At 38.8% G+C, this 19,414-nt stretch overlaps 1 protein-coding gene across 2 annotated transcripts; it reads right to left on the reverse strand.

The window, feature by feature from the left end:
• Positions 1 to 4,609: 4,609 nt before the first annotated feature.
• Positions 4,610 to 19,392, reverse strand: LOC148870664 (PRA1 family protein A1-like). 2 transcript variants are annotated; one of them, XM_088970362.1, is made up of 8 exons: positions 18,945 to 19,392; positions 18,640 to 18,680; positions 18,478 to 18,556; positions 11,392 to 11,478; positions 11,226 to 11,314; positions 11,063 to 11,134; positions 10,840 to 10,971; positions 4,610 to 4,975 (listed from the first exon to the last, which is right to left on the reverse strand). In XM_088970362.1, exons 1-7 carry the CDS (start codon positions 19,100 to 19,102, stop codon positions 10,868 to 10,870), a joined length of 630 nt encoding a protein of 209 aa, XP_088826488.1. In that variant the 5' UTR covers positions 19,103 to 19,392; the 3' UTR covers positions 4,610 to 4,975; positions 10,840 to 10,867. The 2 variants fall into 2 exon arrangements, with proteins under 2 accessions (XP_088826488.1, XP_088826489.1); XM_088970363.1 differs by lacking the exon at positions 11,063 to 11,134 and having other exon boundaries at positions 18,945 to 19,290.
• Positions 19,393 to 19,414: the final 22 nt, after the last annotated feature.

Raw genomic sequence — 19,414 nt, forward strand, 5'->3', positions numbered from 1 at the left:
ATCACCACCCTCTTGTTCTTTGCCTTTCTTCTTGTTCTCCCGTTTCAACTATCTACAATATTTCTTAATGTGTCCTTTCATGCCGCAGTGATGACACTCAACATTAGCAAACCTATTGGACTTACTTCTTCCTTTATCTTTGTTCCTGGAGTCTTTGCTCTTACTCCGCCCTCTTCTTTCTGTAACCAAAATCTCTGACTACTAAGACGACCCATGTGACTTTCTTCTCGTTTCTTCATTTAAAATACTGCTCGTAGTCAAATCCATATTGATTATACCATTCGGAGTTGAGTTACACAATGACATTCTGAATGTTTCCCAAGAGTCTGGCAATGTACCCAGTAGACACAACCCCTGAATCTCATCATCAAACTTGATGCCCATTCCAGCTAGCTGATTAATTATACCTTGGAACGTATTCAAGTGATTTGTCAACGGAGTTCCATCTCGATACCTCAAAGCCATCAACTGCTTGGTGAGAATCATTTTATTATTTCCCGTTTTCCGAGCATACAACTCTTCAAGTTTATTCTATAATGTACGTGCATGTGTTTCTCCACTAATATGATTCAAAACATTATCATCTACCCATTGCCTTATATACCCACAGACCTGTCGATGTAACAAGGTTCATTGTTCCTCATACATATTATTTGGCTTCCCAGTGGCAAACACCGATAAATGAAATTGTTTAACATAAAGGAGATCTTTCATTTTTCCTTTTCAAGTATGGTAATTTGCACCATTCAAAGTAATCACTAGTCAAATTAACTTCCTTATTCAACACAAGATATTCAGTAACAATAATCACTCTAATACCACTTTGTTGGGAGAATCACAAAATCAAGCAAACTCTAACCAAGTTCTAAAACAGCGGAAATAATATTTTTCTCCCTCTTTGTTTGAATCTATTAGGAAACAATTTAGTAGAGCTTAAAACTAAAAACAAGCACACAAGAACACAATCAAATTTATGTGGAAAAACCTTCCCGGTGTGGGAAGATAAAAAAACCACGGTCACCAAAAACTTCCACTATCAAGAAAGTGATTGTACAAGTGTTCTCTCTAGATAAAACTAGAGGCATACAATCAGCAAATCATCAAGAAAATATATTCCTTGGAAACTAACAAATATCTCAAGATAATGGAGAAATCTCACCCAAAACAGAGGTATTGTTCACGGACTCATATCTCACAAACTAGTGAGCCAAACCAGATCTCCACCGTTCATATTAAAGAACCTTAAGTCGCGAACATGCCTGCAAAATTTCAACTCAATCGGACCACAAACAACCTTCGATCGAAGCACAAGATGAAAACTGTGCAGGCTGGAATTTGAAAAGTCTGCTCATTTTCTCTCTCTGTTTTTACACGGGATTCTCTTCCTTTCTCTCTAATCTTCCAGCAGCCAACACCACTAGAAGTTTATTTTCTTTGATTATTTTCATTTGGGCAAAAATACCCTCATCCATGGGCTAAAAAATACCACATAGGCTTCTTGGGCCATCCTCCACATAAGAGGTAAACCCAACAACTAACACACACGGCATTGCTTGGAGATGATGAGACCTCCGTTCTATTTATTTTTTCTGCAGGTTGTTTTCACTTTCTATGAATTTTATTCTTAGTACATTATAAGAGTGTAACCGAATAACCGACCACAAACGGGCTTTCAAAAAATATAGGGAGAAAGACGATTCAGCCCAAGGTCAGAATTTATTGGTACAGGGTACTGTTAATAGGTGGGAGTCTATGTTAATTCATAGGCGGGTATTAATGCATAGAACTGGATTGTTATTTTGAATGTTTATAACTCTGCAATGGAAATCAAAAATCTATATTGAACCTGTCTGTACTTCTATGAAAAATATAAGACGGCATGAAGAATTACTACACGACGAACTGGCTTCCAAAAAATATAATACAATACATCTGATACAAGACATATCATATTAACACTTTGAACCTTGCGTTGGTTTTTTACCCAGAAAACTCCAATCTGATGCTATGCTTAAAAAGGCTCTGACAACTAATTTACCCAATGCTGGTCCTACATGAATGATGTTTTGGGAGGGGTGAACTGGACACCGACCTAACCTTTTAGCTGCTAATGGTTGACCTTAAAAAGAACAAGTGTTAAACCAAAATTATCTCAAAAGAACCCAAAATGGTCTTATCAATTATATATACTAAGGCGGGAAGGACCATGGTCAAGACGACGTGGCCTTCTCTTCCCACAGAATAGGGTATCCGCACGTAAATTTTGTAGTAACGTATGAAGGGATGACGAATGAGGTCTGGGTTGATGTATTCACACATTTATTCTTGTCTTTTTAGTTAACCATCTCAATCACGTGTAAATATTACGTCGTTCTTCCTCTTTCACTGCAAGTCTCCAACTCCCGAGCTTCCCTGCAGAATTTATTTGCCATTTTGTTTCTCTTGATCATCTTAAGTCTCCCACAAGCTTCCCTGCTTGCGGACTCCGGCGCTCATGGCACCACCCAAGTCAGTGAAGGTGGTGGAGCTATGCAAAGTCGCTCCTGCAGCTGGGTTATTCAGTCATCGAAGTATCACCCCCACTCTTTTTCTTTGACTTGTTCTGGTTGCCGTTGCCACCCAAGCAACTACTTTACTCCTACCGCTTCTCTCATTCATCTACTCACTTCAGATAGAGTCTCCTTCCCTGCATCAAACACTCACTCTCCCTCACCCTCCTCCACTTCTATCTTTTTGCCGGACATCTGTCATGGCCACCGGAATGTCCCAAGCCCATGATCCATTACGCCCAAGGCGGCTTGTTTTCATTAGCCATCGCCGAGTCAGACGACAACTTTGTACAAGGACAAACAGCTACCACCAGCTTGCCTGTCGTCCTTCACATTGCTGTGCGCTTATATCTGGGTATCCTTGGTTAAGTCCGGGGATCAAAGGGTTTCCCATAGTTTTAAAAACCGGATCAGACCGGATGGTCGGATCGAAAAAACCGGGAATCGGTCACCTGATTAATTCTATTTTTTTCCAAAACCGTTGATTTTGATCAGCAAACCGCTGAACCGACCGGTTAAAACCGTTCGAACGGTTTTGACTGTTTTTCAATTTTTTATTTTTTTTGTTAGAACACGCCGACCATTCGGATCGAACGGTCGGGCCGTTCGAACCAGTAACTGGACCCCTGACCGGTCGATCACCGGGTCGGTTTTAAAAACCATGAGGTTTCCCTTTTCGTTCAACGTGGACTGTGGGGCTCGACAGAAGCCTCCGGTTCCGGCCACGTACTTTGGCAACTGCGTCGGGACTCGTGTAGTGACGGCCGAGAGGGCTGATTTGCTGAGGCACGATGGAATTGTCGTTGCAGCATGCTTGATCGAGGAGTCCATTAATGGGTTGGAAGATCCCGACTTCATTGGCGGTTCATCAGCTTTGTGAGAATTGAAAAAGGCAAGATAAAGAAAAAGAAACAAAGAAACAAAACAGAACTAAAATACCTACCCAGGAATAGGAACCGCCGAACCAGGAACCGAAGAAGTTATTTGATGTAATTGAACTGTAAATCGTTAAAACGGATTCTTGAATCTGATGCCATTAATGCATTTTCAGTCCCAATTTTGATTTTGGTCCAATTTGATGGTCGTTTTCTTCTTCATTTGTTCATTATTTGAGTTTGGCGCCACTGTTCCAGAACAATTTCTGTTATCGTTGGAGCAAATCTCGCCATTAAGGTTCTGTGAAGCGTCGTTGGTCATTTATTACAATTTATTCTGAGGCTTCTCGTAGACTGATAAATCAATCGCTGAGAATTTGAACAGATAAATTTCAAACAACTACCTTCCGCTCCGGGTTCTCTTCCATGGCCAATTGGAAAGTTTTCTGGCATCTAGAAGCTCCTCCTGGATGGGAATTTCTTCTCCCGTAGTATTCCGGCTGAATTAGGTAGGAACAGTTTTATGGTGAAGCGTCGTTGGTCATTTATTACAATTTGTTCGGATTTCTTCCCGTAGACTGAATCAATTGCTGAGAATTTGAACAGATAAATCTTTCAAACAACCGGCTTACGGGTTCTATTCCACGATCAATTGGAAATTTTTTTAGCATCCAGGAATTCTTCCTGGATAGGAATTTATTCTCCCATAGTATTCGTATCGCTCTCCCGTGCTCAGCACGGGTTACTCCGTTTGTATACTGTATAAAATTTACCCTTTTATACATGAAATATAACAAAAAAAAAAACTAGAACTTTATATATTATTAACTATAATAAGTTCGGGTTTTAATCAATTTAACAGTAAGAACTGGTCTCCACCCAATTATTAATCAGGATTCAGGACAAAACCACAAAAGCAAAACCGACCTAATTGGTTCAGCATGTTGGATAGACCCGACCTGTTGACAAAACCACACACTTCTCAATTGTTTTCATAAAACGGGAGATATTAAGTGTTAAATTAGATCTGCAAAAGATTTACACACACACGAGGGGAATAGATTATCGGAAACAAAAAAAAAAAAAAAAGTAAAACGGCGTGATTTAATTAGTGTTGCACCCTGGAGAAAGTCTAAACCATCACAAGGGGGAATTGAATATAGAAAATAAATCACAAGCCCACGCTATCTAAATTCAAGTCTCATTCATAAATAATGGTGCTACAACCAGATAAAATCATCCAAGAATGGGTGATTGCTTTCCTAAATTGAAAAGCATTCCTAGAAGGCTCAAGAATTCCTGAAGAATTTCAGCTCATAAATTCTCAATTGTTTCTCCATAAATGGGAGATATTAAGTATTACACAAATTAGATCTGCAAAAGATTTACATCCAGCGATCTATACGGATATGCAGCTACTTAGGGAGGGGGGGCTGCCAATAACAGCATTTTATAAGAACAGTGCGGCCGCAGCAGCAATAACCGGTAAAGCCCTTAGCTCAACTTCAGAACACAAACTCGTCAGCCAGCTTACAACCAATTGTAGGATTCCTATGCAGGAGTAGACAATTAATTAGACTACAACTTACATTAACTATAGTCAGGTGTCATATTTCATTCAAATCTAAGCATTCGTGACACCGAAATGAAATATAACTACATAAGTGGAGTTGTTACATTTAAAGAGCAACATATAGCAACTGATAAGGGGCAATTCCAACAGACACTGCCCATTCTGATCACAGGGGAAAAAACAGTCAACATGTAGAAACTAATGTTGCATGGACGTGAACATGAAAATCAGAAGCATACGTGTCTGGAACTCTGCAAGATGATAAGCAAAGACTCACAGACACATCTATAAATAAAATATATTCGTCGTCCAAATCTTATCCCAACTACATGGGGTTGGCTACATGAATCCTGTTTCATCATTCCGTTCTGTTTAAAGCCATATCCATTGTTAAGTTATTGGTACTTAAATCATTTTTTACTACTACCCAAGTTCATTTTGGTCTACCCCTAGCCCTTATAACCCCTTCAACTTGCAACAAATCACTGGCTATGCACATAACCAAACCATCTAAGTTAAATTGGGGCTTACTCCTATATTCCTATGAATAACTTCATTTCTAATCCTATCCTTTATAGTTTTTTTCACTCATCTATCTCAGTATGCACGTTTCTACCACACTCATTAGTTGGACATGTTGCCACTTGACTGCCCAACACTCTACTCCATATAGCATAGATGGCCTTACAAATTTTTTATAGAATTTTCCCTTTGATCTAAGTATTCATCTAACACATAAAACTCTAGATGCACCACTTGTCCATCCTGCTCTAATTCTATGGGCAACATTATCCCCAATCTCTCCCTGGTTATGAATTATCGAACCAAGGTACCAGAAAAGGTCGCATTGAGTTATCTCTTGTTCTCCAATCCTAAGTGTACCCTGATTTTCACTCCTATTTTTATTATTAAATTTGCATACCATATATTCCGTTTTAGTCTTCTTTTTGATAGACCTTCTGTTTTAGTCTTTCAAAACCTCTTATTTACAAGGCATTTGTCCATAAGCTTCATTTTGCATTTAATCCTTCATTAGTTTCATCAATTAAAACAATATCATCAGCAAACAACATGCACCAAGGGACCTCCTCCTGAATGTGTTTGGTCAATTCATCTATGATAAGTGCAAATAAACAAGGGTTAAGTGCCTAGCCTTGGTGAAGACCCACCACAACTGTAAAGTTTGATCTCTCCCATAGGTGTTCTAACATTGGTTGTTTCACCTTAATAAATAAGTATAAACTATTTATACTCAATGTTTAACATTATAAACCTATAGAAAAAGTTTTTTTTTTTTTTTTTGCTTTTTGAAAGGCAATTTGAACCTAGAGAAAGATAATCTCTGTTAATAAAATTCTGTACATTGTTGCACGGACACTGACACAAGAATCAGAAATGAAAACATGTCATAGCACCCAGACACATAACATAGTCCATATTTTTCAAATTCAAACTATTTACATAGTCCATACTATCAAGAAAGGTCAAACTTTAGCTTTGTTATTTAATAATGGTTTCTAGAAAAAAAAAGGCATCCATCGTGTGTATTAATTATTCCTTTATATCAGACAAGTATAGCAAAATGTTTTGGTGAAAAGTCCAACAAGAATCCAGGGAGTGTTGGAGTCCAATGTGTGTCCAACAAGGACACTTCATTAATTTAGGAAAGCCCATGCAACATTGGCAGAAATTGACATATAAAAATGCCAGTGATGAAAGACAGCAGTGGTGGTAGAAAGTTTATTCAAAGATAAATGATATAATGAGTGGTTAAAGGTAGCAAAAGGCACATACACACCTCCACAAGGTGCGTTATTAAGAACCTAAGCTCAAGGAAAGATATTCAAGTTTAACTCACAAGCTTCTGGAAGAGTCGGTATCCCCATTCCCCACTACATGGTTGTCTATACACGTGCTGCACTTCCACTAGCATAAATTAAAGCCATACTTTTACATGCTAATAGTTCTACCAGCATAATATGGCTGCATCAAGTCTCTACCTTGCATCCTACTTGACTAGAAGTAGCAGAAGACTTTCAGGTGGAGATAAGGTTGAAGAGCACCTTTGGAATTCAGACTGTATCAAAGAAGTAAAATTTCCTTCCAACAATTTGAACATCTCACTCTATTTGGTCAGTAAAACAGTAAATAAGAGAGGAAGTTTTTGATGAATTCTTCGAGAGGGGTAAATTCAACTCAGGGGAAAATGCCACTTTTATCACTTTGATCCCTAAGACCTTAGATGCCTCCCACCCAAAAGATTTTAGACCTATAAGCCTTGTGGGTAGCATGTATAAAATTGTCTCCAAGGTGTTAGCTGAGAGGATTAAAAAAGTTCTTCCATCTTTAATCTCTCCGAATCAAGGGGCTTTTGTGTTTGGAAGGCAAACAATAGATCAAATCCTTATTGCAAATGAGTGTGTGGAGTTTAAAAAATGGAGAAAGGAAAAAGGGCCAGTTTGCAAATTGGACCTGGAGAAAGCCTATGACTTGGTGGATTCGGATTTCCTTCTAGAAGTGTTAAGGTTGAGAGGTTTTGGAGCGAGATGGTGCAAATGGATAAAGGGTTGTATTTCCTCCTGTCATTATTCCATTTTGGTTAACAGAGTTGCCAGAGATTTCTTTCCAACTAAAAGGGGCCTTCAACAAGGTGACCCCCTTTCCCCCTTCCTCTTCACTCTAATAGCAGATGTGTTTAGTGATTTGATTTCAAGGGCTGATGCCAACAATTTTATACGAGGTTGGAGAATTGGGGGGAATAATGTGGTGGCTACCCATTTACAATTTGCAGATGATATTCTAATCTTTTGCGAAGGAGAAAGGGAGGAAATGACAAATTTACAAAGGATGGTATCCCTTTTTGAAAAGATCTCTAACCTCAAAGTAAACTGGAGCAAAAGTTGTATAGCAGGGTTAAGTAAGGAGAGAGGAGAGGTTGAAAGCCTAGCTAGTTTGTTGCAATGTGGGGTAGGTGAGTGGCCTCTATAGTACCTTGGTCTACCCTTAGGGGGGAACCTGACTTTTGTTAACTTCTGGGATCCGGTAGTAGAAAGATTCACAAAAAGGCTTGCTGGCTGGAAGAGAAACTACATATCTCTAAGAGGTAGAATAACCCCAATAAAGTCAACATTGACTAGTTTGCCAGTCTATTACCTCTCAACCTTTAGGATCCCCTTAAAAGTGGCCAATAAACTGGAGAAACTGATGAGAGACTTCTTTTGAGAGCCAGGGGATACAAAAAATGATCATTTGGTAAAGTGGGAGGTGGTATCAAGGAGTAGGGATAGAAAACATCAAACTTAGGAACTTGGCACTTCTGAGTAAATGGCTATGGAGGTTTCCTTTGGAACAAGAGAACTTATGGCATAGGGTAATTGTAAGTATTCATGGCATGGTAAATAACGGATGGGACGCTGGTCTTGATCCTAGGGCAACAAGGGCTTCTCCTTGGAAAGAAATTCACAATTTGCTACCGTTTTTCCTTCAGCTGATCAGGTATGATGCTTGTATGGGTAACAAAGTTCGTTTCTGGGAGGATATCTGGCTTGGGAACATTCCTCTCAAAGACAGATTTCCACCTATTTTTTCATCGTCCCTCAACAAAGGGAGAGTGATTTCTTCAGTGCTTGTTAATGAAAACTCTTGGGATCTAGGATTAAGGAGAGGGTTAAGGGAACATGAAATGGGCTTAGTAGATGAACTAATCTCCATTCTTAATACTGCATTCCTAGACCTCTCTTGCCAGGACAGAAGGATCTGGTCAGAGTCCCCTCTGGCTCCTATACCTGTGCCTCTTTTTTCTCCACCCTCCTTCATTCCTCGCACCCAGGAGGCTCCTTTCCTATAAAGGAAGTTTGGTGCAGTCCTATACCCCAAAAAATAAGACTTTTGTTGGGAGGTGGTGCTCCAAAAAATTAATACTCTAGATAATTTACAAAAAAGAAGGATGAATCATTGCCTCTCCCCTCATGTATGTTGCCTATGTTTGGGAAATGGTGAGATAGTTACACATCTTTTACTTTCTTGTCCCTTTGCTTCTTGTGTGTGGAATTGGTTTTCTGCCTTATTTGGTTGCAGATGGACTCCTCCCTCAGATGTGACAAGTCTATTCAACCCAAGTTTTTTCCTACTATCAAAAAAAAGGGGAAGAGTGATGTGGAGGGCAACAAGAGCAGCCATCCTTTGGGCCTTATAGGAGGAAAGGAATAACAGAATATTCCAAGGGGCACAAAGATCAACAGAACAAATCATTGACTGCATAGCCATTAAAGTCATACACTGGCTGAAAGTAAGTGACTTATTTAAAGACTTTTCAGTGAATGATATACAAAGGGGTTTCATGTCCTTCAGCCTTCTTGGACACCAGCAGCACAACAAAGGGTAAAATTAAATTTTGATGGAAGCTCCATGGGTAATCCAGAACCCTCGGGAGTTAGGGGAGTCTTTAAGGATGGGGAGGGCAGAATGGTGGCACTATACTCAGGTCCCATAGGAGTGGGAGACTCTAGGAGAGCTGAAATTTTGGCTCTCCTACAAGGCCTGAGATATGCCAAGCAATGGGAATTTCAGAACTTGGAGGTGGAAGGGGGCTTTAAATTGTTAATAGGGTGGCTGCAAACAAAGAAGTTGGGTGTATGGAAGTTTAGACAGCAAATAAGGGAAATAATCTGCTTGGCAAGGGAAGTTGAAGTAACATTCAAATGGGTAAGGAGATCAGCAAACTCTGTGGCAGATGGCTTGGCAAAATAGGGGACTTTCAGGAAAAACTTCTTTTGGGCTGTATTGTAATTCTTAATGTTATTTTGGGGTCAACACTCTTTGTTTGAGTGGTTGACAGTGTAAAATGTTTTTGATATCCTTAATGAAAGTTACCGTTTCCAATAAAAAAAACAGTAAATACCTTACCGACTCTCCTTTTGTAGAAGGATAATGAAGGCAAGAAAGAGTTTTTACTTTTGTCGTCTTTTTTCTTATTTAGAAGCTTATAGAAAAGAAAAACATGATAATAAAATTCAAGCATTTATCTTGTTCCCTATGTTGCATGACATCAGCAAGGTGCCACATAGGGAATTTCCTCTAAAAACTAAAATGTCAGACAGGTCACTGCACCCTTTTTCATCAAAAACATTGAGGGAACTTTATTCCATGGAGAGAAAAACAGCACATCCAAAATGAGACCAATAGATGCAGATAAAGACATGGTCGTAGCACACATGTTGGGAATGGGGGAACTCGGGCTTCAGCGATGGAGTACTCCACTAGAAGTAACGTATTGTACTATCTCACCTATTTCACTGATCAACAAAATTTCGAAGGTCAGTTAACAATCAAGAAAATTAACACCCAGTGACCAAAACCTTGTGAGCTTCCAAGTTTCAATCTTATAACAAAATTAGGGTTTTGTTCAGTATGCATTTATGAACTTTACCACACATCTCAACAGCATCAAGAAATCATTGTATCTTCTAATTTCATTTTGATCAAATTCCAAATTTTTAACTTATTAAAAAACTATTTAGCTATCAATTTAGAATTTAAGCAGGACTATAGTCCAATTCTCAAAGATCTTTAATAGAAAATTTATCAGAAAATATAGAAAAAAAAACATGGTACATTAACAATTGGATACCAGAAAATCAAGTGTGTGCATGTGTGTATGTATATTTTGCTTCCAGTTAATGAGATAAGTGTTCCAGAGAAAAATGGAAGGAGAAAATGCCATGTACAATCATCAAACCAATCATTAGATTATAATCAGAAATATTCTCACATCTATAGATATATAGTACAACCACTAGTGTAAGACCCCCAAACATAAAGATACAGAGTGAAGTTTACTCACTTTTATGAACTCCACATAATGCACCCAATTACAGTTCACTATAATTGCGCCACACTGCACGAAATTCTTCACGGAATGTGTTCAGGCGTGCTTTTAGATTAGGTGTTCTAAAGCTTGCATGAAGGATGGTTGCTGCAAAAGAGGCACGATTAGCCAGTAAAAATACATTTGCCAAAGAAAAAAACTTAAAAAAAAAGTATAAAATATGTTGATGATCATATACCAAGAAGGCCAATGGCAAATGCCCATAGAACTGTAAGGAGACCACAAGACGTGATCCACAGAATGCAACTAACTAGAAAAGGAAAAATAGTCGATTAAGCGATATCAACAATATTATTTCATGGCTAATTTTATACATATGAACTGACTTAAAGTCCAAATACCTGCTGAAAATATCAAGACAAACATCCAGCGAGGCTTTCCACATATATGAATTGCTTTTCTAGGTGATGGGCGCCCCCGAATAACAGGCCTGGGGATAAATAGACTTTGAGATAAGCAACAATTCAACTACCCTGAGGACACAAATAAGAACACAACCTCACTTACACCATAGGTGGTCTCATCTTTGCAGCTAAATGTGGGGAGAACTGTCTCACAGTTCTTGTTACCTTCTCATTAAAAGTAACTGCAAAGCTGTAAAACCAGTTATCAACAACAATAATAATACCATATATGAACAAAACAATTAAAATTTGACTTCTATAAGGATGATGAATCATCACAGCCACTGAAATTAGGTAAACATAAGCAAGATACGACGAGAAACAAATGGATTAAAAATGTTCCTTTTCCTAGCTTTGTTATGCCTTCATTCTATTTATATACCTTATTAACCCCAACCACATGTAATCATGGTTACTTAAAGCAATTGATTTACATATGCAGTGTTATTGTATATATTAGATACAAATGCAAACAAATGAACTTTACAATAACTTCATGGTCAACCCAACCAGTCAATAAGGTACAGCTCTCAAATCACTGGACATTGATTGGTCAAAACTTTGACAACACTGATACCCGATAATTTCTTATCACTAAACTTGTGCTTCCCCTTTCTGAATCAAAAAGGAAGTTATTGTATATACAGTTAGCTTCAACTCAGTAAAGAGGTTCACCAACAGCCTAGCTGATGTTCTTGCTAGGCAAGTGAGTCCACAGAAGCCAGCTGTTTAGGGGTATAGTCCTTATGGAGGAATTATTGTATATAAAAGCATAATGGGCAAGGTAGTTTGGGGTCTTAACTTCAAGGGTTGAGGCGTGCCACTTTGAACTGTATATAAAAGCATATTATGCACTGGCAGTACTGCTTGTACATGACCACGTGAATCCTGTTTTTAAGCAAGAAAACTTTCTGTTATTGATAAAAAAACTTTAATTTGTCTTACATCCTTCTCTATTCAAGTGTTTTCTAGCTATACTTTATAATTTCCAGTGTTTTAAGATTTCTTTGATAGTTTTGTACTTTCTTTTCTTTATTAGTATTCATTAACAATATTTTTTTTTATTAATTCCTTAATGGTATTCTTTTTGCTTTTTTATTACTTCCTGCAAAGCATTCTCAAGGTTTTTTCATTTTGTTGCTGACTTATCCCAAAAACGGACTGATCAAATAAAACTTTCCTGGAAAGCAGATTAAGTTTTCTTATCAAAGCTATTTAAGTTTTTGTCCAAATAGATAAAAGCATAAAATAACCAAAAATGGTAACTGTTGCATTTTCCATATATGACCTTAACCATTTGAGCCCTGGTTTCCAACCATGGATATGGATGTGAAGTTAGGGCATGCCATGGAAAAGGTTTCAACCACAAAATTACACTGCGAATTAAAGCATCCAACACAGACAGATAACTTGGTTGCCTATGAAGATGATAAAATGGTAAGCAAAAAGGTTTAATGCTATACAAAGAATGAATTTGAAAAGAAACTTTAGCTAAGGCTTTGGATGGCAGGGAAATTAAAAAAAAAAAAAAGTATTTTCAACAGTTAAAATGAGATGGCATTAAACTAAAAATCGGAAAATTCTGTTTGGAGAGGTGGTAGAGATGGGACCACAGAATTAAGTCACTACATGATTGGCCGGGTCAATCCAATTTGAGGGTGAGACATGGCGCTAGATGGCATGGACTATTACAGATCCCCTCAAAGGTAGAGATGGGACCACAAATTCTGTTTGAAGAGTCTCTCTCATTAAATCTACCCTAGCTAACCTTCCTGTTTACTTTCTGTCAGTGTTTAAGATCCCCTCAAAGGTTTCAAACCTTTTGGAAAAATTAATAAGGAACTTTCTCTGGGAGCCTGGAGAGGAGAAGAGAGATCATAGGGTGAGTTGGGAGGTGGTCTCTAGGTGTAAAACATTAGGAGGTCTAGGGATTGGTAATTTCAAGAAAAGGAACATGGCTCTTCTGGGGAAGTGGTTGTGGAGGTTCTCTTTGGAAAGGGATAAATTGTGGACTAAGATTGTGGCTAGCATTCATGGGTTGGAAGACAATGGTTGGGATCCTGGAATCTTGGCAAGGGCTTCAGCAGCTTCTCCTTGGAAATCCATCCACAATCTGCTTCCAGTTTTCTCCCCTTGGATCAGGTATGGTCTAAACTCTGGTAACCGAATAAATTTCTGGGAACATCTTTGGGTCGGGGATTCTCCTCTGAAAGACAAGTTTCCTTCCTTGTATGCTCTTTCAGACTTGAAAAATGAACCCATTTCTTCTTTCTTAGTCCCTTCAGCTTCCACTTCGGGCTTTGGTTGGAACCTTGGCCTGCGTAGGGAAATTAGGGATACGGACTTGGATAGCCTGGTAGCTCTGCTAGCCCCCCTTGAGGGTGTCTTCCTAAACCCTGCTAAGGAAGACACCAGATTTTGGACCCTTTCTAGCTCTGGTACCTTTTCTTGTGCTTCTTTCTTTGAAACTTTAACTCAGTCTCCTACCCCCCTGGGGTTGTCCTTTCCAGTTAAGGAAATTTGGAGCAGACCTATTCCTCCTCGGGTGGGGTTTTTTTGTTGGGAAATTTTCCTGGAAAGAATCAACACTTTAGACTTACTCCAAAGAAAGAGACCCAACTATTGTTTACTTCCTAATAGATGTGCTCTTTGTAAAGCTGATGGGGAATCTGGCTACCACCTCATGGTCTCTTGTAAGGTTGCTAAATCTGTTTGGGAGTGGGTTTTCTCCCGTTTTGGGTGTTCTTGGTATCCTCCAGAGACTGTCCAAGGTTTGTTTTTCCCCATCTCTTTTCAGTTGGCCTAAGAAGCGAGGGAAGACTATGTGGAGGTGTATTAGGGCAGCGGTTTGCTGGTCTTTGTGGGAAGAAAGAAACTCACGCATATTTTCTGACAAGGAAAAAACTTTGGAAGACTTGTTAGACCGAATCCTTATAAGAGCGGTCCACTGGCTAAAATCTTTGAAGTCGTTTTCAGATTGTCCTATGGATGACTTGCTAAGAAACTGGAAAGAGATTGCTTCCACTGCAAGATGCAAGAGGACTCTTTGTCCATTCTGGTCCCTTCCCCCCTCGGGCTTTATAAAGCTGAATTTTGATGGCAGCAGTGTAAGGAATCCAGGGCCCTCTGGGATTGGAGGAGTCTTCAGGAATGAGGAAGGGATTGTTACTGCTTTATTCTCTAGCCCTATTGGAGAAGGTGACTCTCTTAGGGATGAGATCCTTGCAGCGCTTGAAGGAATTCGAAGAGCAAAAAATCTAAATATTAGTCGTTTGATTCTGGAAGGTGACTCGAAGGTGGTGGTTAATTGGTTGAAGACAGAGGACAGTGGTCTGTGGAACTTTAACAATGAGAAAAAACAGTTCTTATGGTTGGGTAGGGACATAGAGATTCAGTACAGCTGGGTGAAGAGGAGTGCCAACTCATTTGCGGATGGGTTGACCAAGCAAGGAGTGACTAGGGAGGCTGTTTTCTGGGCTAGTTTTTAATTTTCTTTGCTTTCCCTGAGTTTTCTGTTTTTTGGGGAGCTAAGTTATTTTATCTCCCTCTGTATTCCTTTCCCTCTATTCTCTTAATTTAATGAAATTGATGTTATTGATCAAAAAAAAAAAACCACCTTGGAGGTCCAAATGGGCAAGGATATGTTTTAAAGAGGCATATGAGTAATTTTAATCAATGGGACAAGTGGGAGTGGGTAATAACGTGGTACCCCCAAACCCATTCTTCATCGTCTCCTTTGAGACATTTTGAGGATTTTGATAAAAATATAGGCTTGCAGAAGGGGAGAGCACAAACAAAAAGGATCTTCAAGACTCCATTGAGCAGGTGCATAGGGAAGATGATATATCTCCTCATGATTGTGAAACGGTGGTAAGTGGTGAAGACTTGCACCAGGAGCAAGTTCTGTCCAATAGTAAGAGCTTCGTGGTTTAGTTGGTGGATGATGTGGATAAAAGGTAAGGGCAGGAGGGATTGGTAAATGATTGTTACAACAAAGCCATGAACTCAGGTAAAGTGTACCAAGGCAAAGGTCACAACGAGAAAAAAGAGGCAGATGGTCGTGATGTGCTTGCCTGGAAAGATATTGATAGAGGACAAAGGAACTAGACTAGACAATGGGTGCTCAATGCCATGAAGGTTAGTCTCAATCTTTGTGTCATGTAAGACCAGCAAGTAAAATGTGAATGGAATCTTGGACAGTGCTTTGAGAGTCAGTGATGAAGGTAGAGCATCAAATATAAAGGTTTTTTATGATGTCTCAATCTGTAATGTGGTGATGGACTTGGTCCGTAAAAGGACAGCTGCTTAAGGAAGTACATTGATGATCAATCATGCTGGACTGTCCTAGTAAGATAAGAGTATTAACATTGAGTGAAGAATTAAGGTCATAAATGTCAAAGCCTCGAAGGTTGGTGCATATACAGGAGCTTTCTCTTGTCTTAGAAGTGATCTTTATGGGGCTGGACTTCGTAAGATGTTTAGGAAAGTTTAAACATGAAGATTTTGAAGGAGTTCTCATTTCATAAAAAAAAATCTACCAAGAATAAGAACAGAGAACATTTTGATTCATTATTAGTGTTTCTTCCAAACAACAATGGTCTTTGACTTTGGAAAATATATCTGAGGTTGGAATTGGCTGTAATCAGGGGCAAGTTGTTGCCACACATCCATTGCCGTTAATCACAAAGATGGCAGGTGCATCAAGCTGAATCAGTAGAAGATGGTGTTCAGAAACTAAAAGCTTAGAACTGAACCTGCTTTTGACAATTTCGACAGATCAAGCAGAGATTGTTTAAATGTTGGTAAAAATATGATAAGGATGGGAGAGGAATAATGAAGATGTTGATGTATTAATTAAACAAAAGTTTAAGGTAGACAATCGTGTGGATCTTAACAAAAGTTTAGGGATATCCTTTTAGGAGGTGGGAAACAGACTAAAAAGGTATTTGGCATTAGAAGAGAAGGAGAGGCTCAATCATCCTAAATCAGCATCTTCAGTACACTTTTAGCAGCAAGATCAGACGTATTGGAAATGTGAGAATGCAGTTGATATTGAGATATAAAAGGAATGTTCAAAGATATAACAGTGTGGTTTTTCTACCGACCTTGTAGGGTCTGCAGAATGAGGTTTTGATTATGTGAAGAAAAGTTTTGGGTATTTGAGATGACAAGGACTGATTTGTTTTGGGTCTGAGAATTGGTGATGGTTTTTAATTGGCTTGGGTGGTCAGTATGTATGTTATTCTATTTTGTCTAATAAACCTTTTTTCTTTACTATCACAAAAAGAACCCACCCATTTTGCAGTGTCTATGTAAAATAGGTTCTTAATACAGTGCTTTGATTCTTTTTCCCCTCACCTAGTGTTAGTTCAACCCTACAACCTTCAGATGGCCTAAGAGAAGGGGCAAGATCTAGTGGAGATGTTCTAGGGTTGCCCTGCTGGTGTGGACAATGTGGGAGGAGAGAAATGCTAGAATTTTCAACAATAAGGAGAGGAGAGGAGTGAGGAGTCTATTTGGGGCTGCATTTTAAATATCCATTGGGCTAAAACTCTGGATATTTTCCCTATTTTCCTATGATGATATTTGTAGGAATTGAGGAGTTGTAGCAAGGAGCTCAGGAATAAAGGTTAAAGCTGGCTATAGCTTGGGTACCTCCTGAAGAAGGTTTCATTAATCTTAACTTTGATGCTAGCAGCTTGGGGAATCCAGGACCCACAGGAATTGGGGGTGTGTTAAGAAATGCATATGACAGTATAGTTGCTTTATGTCCAGGTCCTGTTGGTGTGGGGGACTCTCTTCAAGTTGTTCTGCAGGGGGCACAACTTGCTAGGGAGTTAAGGGGGACTTGAAGCTGATAATTGGGTGGCTAAGGAATCCAGATTCCAGACACTGTTGTTTGGGCCCACAGGGAAGCTATGAAAAGAGTCAAATGGTTGACCTCCAATATGACAGTAAGAGTTGGCTAATGGGATAGCTGACTGTTTAGCTAAGTAAGGGGTGCATAGGGATCATCTTTTCTAGGCTCAATTGTAATATGGTAATATTTGGTATTGGGAGGCTGCATCTCATGCCACCTTATGGGATGTTCTTTGTACAAATTGCTTCTGCTGAACTATTAATAAAATATTTCTATTACTTACCAAAAGAAGGTTCTTAATACCTAAAATAGTATCATTACAATCGGCAATGTTGTTACATTTATCAAACCCTTCTCTTCATTGCTCAGATCATCAAGTACTATCTGCAACTATACAAATACTATAATTCTAGCTTTTTCTCCCCTCTTATTCGCACAAGACCCTCCACCACCCAAATTAAATTTCTCTCATTTGATGATGGCTTCCATGGACCCCATTATAGTAAGATCAAATTAGAAGAGTATCTATCAAAAGCAAATTTACATCAATAACTTGGGTGAAAAAAGGCATGCTAGAACATATAAACAAGGATTAGAGATTGGGAGCAACCCATTAGGATAATTGTTATTCTTAGAACCGACCTGGAAAATCTAATAAAAAATGTAATAAGCCAACCATTATGTAAACGCTCCACCCACCACCAATAGTTACTTAAATATATCAAATAGAATGAAATGTTTAATGCATCTTGTTATGCCATGCATGACCTGCATTTGCTTCCAATATATCAATTGTTAATACTAAAACAGAATACCTTCTAAATATGCCAAGTTTATCATACATTACTTTGTCAGTTGCAATTGTTAGTCAAAATGCAAAGTTTTTTTTTTATATATCTTTTGAAGGGTTACACAATGGGGGGTAGCCCATCCCCCAACCCAGGTGCAGGGGGGATTCAATCCCAAGTCTCCGCCACGACCAGCAGGAGACCTTACCAACCAGCTGGTTGGCACCTTGCTAGTCAAAATGCAAAGTTAATATCTTTTTAGTGAGCTTACTGGAAATGCTTAAGAATCGTTGAAGATATTAGAATGTTTATCGAGAATTTGAGCGTGTCATGAAGTCATTTGGGATTTTGATCAAAAACACCGCAATTTTCATGCAAGCATCCACTTTACTCTGTTTTATATGAAACTTAAAATCAAAGAGGCATGGTGCAAACCGAAAAACCATATCCATTTGCTATTGCAAGAAGAGCTATTCTGGTATTACTCTTAGTTATTACTTTATTGGAAAAACACACCTACAGAAAGAGTAAAATCACATACCTATCGTTCAGGAAAGCAATGCTTAGGGCTGTAACAAGAGAAGCAACAATGGCAAGAGGCCTCCTTAGAAATCCCATCCCTGTTGAAGATATAATCAAATTAAAATGGCATCCAACACACCAGTAATACATGCTAGCTATTGGATAACCTTCCTATTCTTACCAAGTATGAAAATTATCATGATGAAGTAGTTGGTCCGATAACTGTAAATACACATTAAAAAACAACTGCATATTAGAAAAAGAAGAAGAGAAACCAAAATTTGAGGAACATGAAAAGTCAAATGATAATACTGATAAATAACCCAAATCATATGCGCAACAGAACTGCGTAATTCACGGTTTTATAAACTGCGTAATTCACGGAAATAAAACCAGAGCACATGGATCAAAAAGAATCCAACAAATGAACTGGGGTTTCTGATCGAGTTACAGAACCGGAAAACAGAGGAGGAAAAGAGGTAGTACTAGTAGAGATTGCACTTGAGACGACTGTTCCATTTGGCGTGTGATCTAGGGAAGGTGAATTTGGAGAAGAACTCAGCAAGGGGACGAGGAGGTGACGACCAGTCCACTTCACGAAGCGCATCGATCAGATCTTCCGTTGTTACGTTTCCCCAATCCATCTCTTCCCGTTACACTCGGTGTAAAACCCTAAAAATGGTTCGTCCGAGTTAAGAAATTCAATGAAATTATAAGAAGATTTGCAGACTCGATTTTCGATTTAATTTTTTTCTTAATTCGCAGAGGCAAAAGACCCTTCAATTCCAGAGACTGAAAGATCATGGACATAGACAAAGGAATGAAGTTTGTTGTTGCATGATAATCGACACCTTTTTTGACGGTTTGAATTACGAAAGTACCCCTATCGTAATAGATAATTAGATGTTGCCTGGACAAAAATAAATCGAGGAACAGACAGCGGAATGGTGGTGATT

This window comes from Nelumbo lutea, chromosome 2 (assembly GCF_056320005.1).
Source record: "Nelumbo lutea isolate HS-2025 chromosome 2, American lotus-T2T, whole genome shotgun sequence".
NCBI classification, from domain to species: domain Eukaryota; kingdom Viridiplantae; phylum Streptophyta; class Magnoliopsida; order Proteales; family Nelumbonaceae; genus Nelumbo; species Nelumbo lutea.

Excerpts from the sequence above, each read along its gene's own strand:
- LOC148870664 (XM_088970362.1), bottom strand. The coding sequence starts at position 19,102 with ATGGATTGGGGAAACGTAACAACGGAAGATCTGATCGATGCGCTTCGT. Across the intron at positions 11,315-11,391 it reads AAGATGAGACCACCTATGGT|GCCTGTTATTCGGGGGCGCC; the intron begins GTAAGTGAGGTT and ends ATTTATCCCCAG. Across the intron at positions 11,135-11,225 it reads TGTCTTGATATTTTCAGCAG|TTAGTTGCATTCTGTGGATC; the intron begins GTATTTGGACTT and ends TTCCTTTTCTAG.